The sequence below is a fragment of the Oncorhynchus kisutch genome, linkage group LG9, assembly GCF_002021735.2.
Source record: "Oncorhynchus kisutch isolate 150728-3 linkage group LG9, Okis_V2, whole genome shotgun sequence".
Taxonomy (NCBI): domain Eukaryota; kingdom Metazoa; phylum Chordata; class Actinopteri; order Salmoniformes; family Salmonidae; genus Oncorhynchus; species Oncorhynchus kisutch.
This window is the reverse complement of record NC_034182.2, coordinates 41,961,523-41,967,566: the sequence shown is the minus strand read 5'-3', so window position 1 is coordinate 41,967,566 and position 6,044 is coordinate 41,961,523. Positions and strand designations below refer to the sequence as shown.

Genomic DNA, 6,044 nt, shown 5'->3' with positions numbered 1-6,044 from the left:
AAACCGAGCTATTTACAAACCACTGTCAGTAAAACGAAGCTATTTACAACCCACTGTCAGTAAAACCGAGCTATTTACCAAACCACCCTGTCCAGTAAACCGAGCTATTTACAAACCACTGTCAGTAAATAACCGAGCTATTTACAAACCACTTCAGTAAAAACCGCTGCTATTTCCCAAACCACTGTCAGGTACAACCGAGCTATTTCCAAACCACTACTGTCAGGAAAACCGAGATAGTTTACAACCACTGTCAGTAAAACCGAGCTATTTCAAACCACGTCAGTAAATACCGAGATATTTACAAACCACTGTCAGTAAACCGAGCTATTTACAAACCACTGTCAGTAAACCGAGCTATACAAACACCACTTTCAGTAAAACGCGGTATTTACAAACCCACTGTCAGTAAAACCGGAGGCTATTTACAACCCTGTCAGTAAAACCGAGGCTATTTACAACCACTGTCAGTAAAACCGAGCTATTTACAAACACGTCAAATACAGCCATTCAGTAAAACCGAGCTATTTACAAACCCACTTTCAGTAAAAACCGAAGCTATTTACAAACCATGTCAGTAAAACCGAGCTATTTACAAACACTTCAGTAAAACGGCTACAACTTTCAGTAAAACCGAGCTTATTTACAAACCACTGTCAGTAAAACCGAGCTATTTACAAAACCACTGTCAGTAAAACCGAGCTATTTACAAACCACTGTCAGTAAAACCGAGCTATTTACAAACCACTGTCAGTAAACCGAGCTATTTTACAAACCACTGTCAGTAAAACCGAGCTATTTACAAACCACTGTCAGTAAAACCGAGCTATTTACAAACCACTGTCAGTAAAAACCGAGCTATTTACCAAACCACTGTCAGTAAAACCGAGCTATTTACAAACCACTGTCAGTAAAACCGAGCTATTTACAAACCACTGTCAGTAAAACGAGCTATTTACAAACCACTGTCAGTTAAAACCGAGCTATTTACAAACCACTGTCAGTAAAACCGAGCTATTTACAAACCACTGTCAGTAAAACCGAGCTATTTACAAACCACTGTCAGTAAAACCGAGCTATTTACAAACCACTGTCAGTAAAAACCGAGCTATTACAACCCTTAGTCAGTAAAACGCAGCTATTACCAACCTGTCAGTAAAACCGAGCTATTTACAAACCACTTTCAGTAAAACCGAGGTATTTACAAACCACTGTCAGTAAAACCGAGCTATTTACAAACCACTGTCAGTAAAACCGAGCTATTTACAAACCACTGTCAGTAAAACCGAGGTATTTACAAACCACTGTCAGTAAAACCGAGCTATTTACAAACCACTGTCAGTAAAACCGAGGTATTTACAAACCACTGTCAGTAAAACCGAGCTATTTACAAACCACTGTCAGTAAAACCGAGCTATTTACAAACCACTGTCAGTAAAACCGAGCTATTTACAAACCACTGTCAGTAAAACCGAGCTATTTACAAACCACTGTCAGTAAAACCGAGCTATTTACAAACCACTTTCAGTAAAACCGAGCTATTTACAAACCACTTTCAGTAAAACCGAGCTATTTACAAACCACTGTCAGTAAAACCGAGCTATTTACAAACCACTTTCAGTAAAACCGAGCTATTTACAAACCACTGTCAGTAAAACCGAGCTATTTACAAACCACTGTCAGTAAAACCGAGCTATTTACAAACCACTGTCAGTAAAACCGAGCTATTTACAAACCACTGTCAGTAAAACCGAGCTATTTACAAACCACTGTCAGTAAAACCGAGCTATTTACAAACCACTGTCAGTAAAACCGAGCTATTTACAAACCACTTTCAGTAAAACCGAGGTATTTACAAACCACTGTCAGTAAAACCGAGCTATTTACAAACCACTGTCAGTAAAACCGAGGTATTTACAAACCACTGTCAGTAAAACCGAGGTATTTACAAACCACTGTCAGTAAAACCGAGCTATTACAAACCACTGTCAGTAAAACCGAGCTATTTACAAAAAGACACTGACTGAATAATTGATAGATGTTTTTATCCATTTCCTCCCCCCAATAGACAATTGAAATCTGCTGGATTCTGATTGGATCGCTGAGCGGAAGTAACTATAAGAGGCGGGAAAACGCTGATGACTCGCGCATGGAATGTTGTGGGTTTGGGGGGGAAACTGTTTTTAACGGACAAAACTGACAGTTGACAACATCTACTGGTAATGTCCTTCTCAGTGAGAAATGACTAGTCTACTACTACATGTCTAACTAGCCCTCCACACCTCTTATAATTCATATTCGTCGAGAAATGGCCAGCGAAGTGGGGGGGGGGGCCTTGAGAATTTCAATTGAAGGGGAGAAGCAGGGGTCCGGACTAGAGGGAGGGAGGAATGACCAAGATGCGTTTTTTTTAGGTGAGAGAAAGCGAGATGAGGACAGGGACTGAGAGAGATGGAGGGTGAGAGACGGTAGGCTATGTTGTTAAAGGAATAGATGAGGTGAGAGGTGGCGAGAAAAAGAAAGATATTGTAAACATACCGAATTGTAATTGGATGCATTTTTACCGCCATATCACACTGTGCTTAAGACACGTGTGGTTAAGACCACCCAAATGGTTAGGTCATGGCAGATTGGATCCTGGTTGAAGACACGTGAACATGCCAGTTATAGCTAGCTAATAAAGAGCTACGTTAAGAAATATCCTGTAGTACTGCATTTTATTATTTGTACAAAGTGTGCAAAACAAGACAATATGAGGCAGAGAAACAGTCCTTTACGGTTGGGCGAGGGGCTCTTCCCTTCAGACTGCAATGCAGACATGGGACCGCAAGGGAAAGATGGAGGGAGAGATTGAACACGAAGGGATGAGGATGGAGATGAGAATAGCAGCCTAGCAGCTAATAATGGCAGGTTTATATTGTGTTTCGTCTTGATTAACCTCGGCTAATTCTATATTCTGTCGGTCTATTCATAAACGCGTCTCAGAGGCAAGAGGCAGCCTGAAATATAAGGTACTTAAAATAGGGCACCTTGCTTTTTAATGCACTTTTCCAATTCCAATGCCATGGATAATATTAACATTATAATATTGTATTTGGCCCTTTTGGAAGTGCCATTTTCTCTCTCCCTTTGACAAAATACATCTTGTTGGAAGTGTGAAAATAATATATATGTGTTCTGTGCTTAAAGCCCCGTAGGCCAACCATCCCTATAAGTTTGGCCTTTCATGTATAGGCAAAATGTGTTGTGTCTGCCTAGGCACGCATATTTAGTCCCTTTCAACTATGCAGCATCACACACACACACACACACACATATATATATATATCAACAAGGCCACAAGAAGGAATGCGCTCGGTTTCCTTTGAGGGAATAAAACAAGAGTGACAAATCTATAAAAAGAAGGATAAACACATTTAAAAAATGAGCATCTGATCGAGCCTATTGGTGGTAGACCTTAAAGACAATTAGGCTAAGCACGCGGGTCCAAAGATCCCCAAACCCCTAACCTATTCACACACAGTCACACTGTTCCCCTTAGCCTACCTCCTCTCTCCCATTCCCGTCTGCTGTGGTCTCCTCTCTCCCATTCCCGTCTGCTGTGGTCTCCTCTCTCCCATTCCCGTCTGCTGTGGTCTCCTCTCTCCCTTCCCCGTCTGCTGTGGTCTCCTCTCTCACTTCCCCGTCTGCTGTGGTCTCCTCTCTCCCATTCCCGTCCGCTGTGGTCTCCTCTCTCCCTTCCGCTATGGTCTCCTCTCTCCCTTCCCCGTCCGCTATGGTCTCCTCTCTCCCTTCCCCGTCCGCTATGGTCTCCTCTCTCCCTTCCCCGTCCGCTATGGTCTCCTCTCCTATCTCCGGAGGTAGGGCTACTGGCACCTCCGTCTGCATTTTCTCTCTCTTCTTTCCCCTGGCCCACGCCCTCCCGTTAGCCCTACGGTTAACGGGACCAGGGATGGGGACCCACCCCGGGAGCGGCGGCCCGGGCCGGAGGCTGGGACCACCTCCTCCGCGCGGCGGGAGTCAACCCATCCGTCTCCGGTCGAGATCCGGTTACACTGTAGTGATGACAGTAGAGCCTGCAGCAAATGCGCATTATCCACGCTGACTGAACGTCGCCTCTATCGGGATCCAAGGAGTTAATTTACCCTGTGCCTCTCGGTTATTCTTCACGCCTTCCATGGTTTGATTCATTCACCTCATAGCATAGATTAGACAAAGCCCAGATGTCTTCCGTTAACAATTACATCAACGTCGGTTAGTGTTACTCTGAGCTTCTGTGCGGTGATAACAGCCAGCCCCTTCTTGGCTTCGTCCTACGCGCAGGTGGGGCTCGAGACTGAGCCAACCGTTACGGTTTCCTTCAGAGTGAGCACCGGGGGGGGTGGGCAGGCACGAGAGCGCTGATATGAAGACGGATGGATGGGAAGGGTAGGAGGAAGATGTTTTTTTCCTTTTCTATCGGTAAACAGTTTATCCTCAAAAAAAAATAAAAAAATAACGGTAAAACCATCTGGTGTTTATTTAATTTCTATTTGTCCCCTTAGAGCTCGGAAGGTTTCACCTACACATTCTGTATGCCCACTGACGTCACCCACCACCTGCACATTTAAACACATTTATCAACAAACATACAGTGGATTCGGGAAAATATTCCGACACCCTTGACTTTTTCCACGTTTTGTGTTACATTACGGCCTTATTCTGAAATGGAATAAATAGTTTTTCCTCCTTATCAATCTACATGACAAAGCAAAAACCTGTTTCTTTCTTTACATGACTGTAAGTATTCAGACCCTTTATTCAGTACTTTGTTGAAGCACCGTAGGCAGCGATTACAGCCTTGAGTCTTGGATATGATGCTACAAGCTTGGCACACCTGTATTTGGGGAGAGTCTCCCTTTCTTCTCTGCAGATCCTCTCAATGTAACGGCGTTCTTCGTTTGTTGAAAGAGAGTCGGACCGAAATGCAGCGTGATGGTTACTCATGTCTTTAATGAAGAAAAAGGTGACGATACATGAAATAACTAATAAATACAAAAACAACAAACGGAGAACGCAGTTACAGAATCACCCACCACATATGGACCGAGCGGCGGCGTGGTTACAGGCAGCGACCGCAGGAAAAGTGAAAGGAGGACGTTATGGACAGCAATGGCATGGAGTATACGACGTGGGAAGAAATCGACAGGTGGGCGGCCGACCCAGAGAGAGTGCAGGAGCCCGCATGGGATTCGCTAAAGCAGTGCGAAGAAGGCTATAGGCGAATGGAGTTGGAGAAACAGACACGGCGGCGCAGAGCGAAACCCGAGAGTCACCCCAAAAAATGTATTGGGGGGGGGCTCAGAGGGAGAGTGGCTGAGTCAGGAGATGGACCTGAGCCAACTCTCCTTGTTTATCGTGAGGAGCCAAGGAGGAGACCAGAACCAGAGCCGGTGTTAGAGGTGAGCGAAGATGAGACTGTGAAGGAGTTAATGGGGAAAGTGGAGTGGAGAGTAATGAGGGAATTGCTAGCTTGGTGCTATAGATATCATATTCGTCCGACGGATCGTGTCGGGGATTTGATGGCACCTGAGTTAGCGCTCCATACTCGTCCTGAGGTGCGTGTTAGTCGGCTGGTGAAGTTGGTGCCAGCCTCACGCACCAGGCCTGCTGTGCACATCCCTAGCCTTGCACATCCTGTGCCACCTCCACACACCAGTCCTCCGGTAGCAGCTCCCCGCACCAGGCTTCCTGTGCGTGTCCTCGCTCCAGTATCACCAGTGCCCGCACCACGCATCAGGCCTACAGTGCGCCTCGCCTCTCCTGCTCTGTCGGAGTCTCCCGCCTGTTCAGCACGGCCAGAGCCTTCCTTCCCTTCTGCGCTGTCGGAGTCTCCCGCCTGTTCAGCACAGCCAGAGCCTTCCTTCCCTCCTGCGCTGTCGGAGTCTCCCGCCTGTTTAGCGCAGCCAGAGCCTTCCTCCTCTCCTGCGCTGCCGGAGCCTCCTGCCTGTTTGAAGCAGCCTGAATTGCCAGTCTGCAGGGTGCTGTCAGTCTGCAAGGAGCTG

At 45.9% G+C, this 6,044-nt stretch overlaps 1 protein-coding gene across 1 annotated transcript in view; it reads right to left on the bottom strand.

Annotated features, from left to right (window-relative positions):
* Nucleotides 1-4,345, bottom strand: part of LOC109896530 (transmembrane protein 151A) — a 20,464-nt gene extending 16,119 nt beyond the window's left edge. Inside the window, exon 1 of the mRNA XM_031832619.1 lies at nucleotides 3,547-4,345. Coding sequence (XP_031688479.1) covers nucleotides 3,547-3,888 — 342 coding nt within the window. The 5' untranslated portion in view covers nucleotides 3,889-4,345. The remainder of the gene's footprint in view (nucleotides 1-3,546) is intronic.
* Between the last annotated feature and the right edge of the window lie 1,699 nt (nucleotides 4,346-6,044).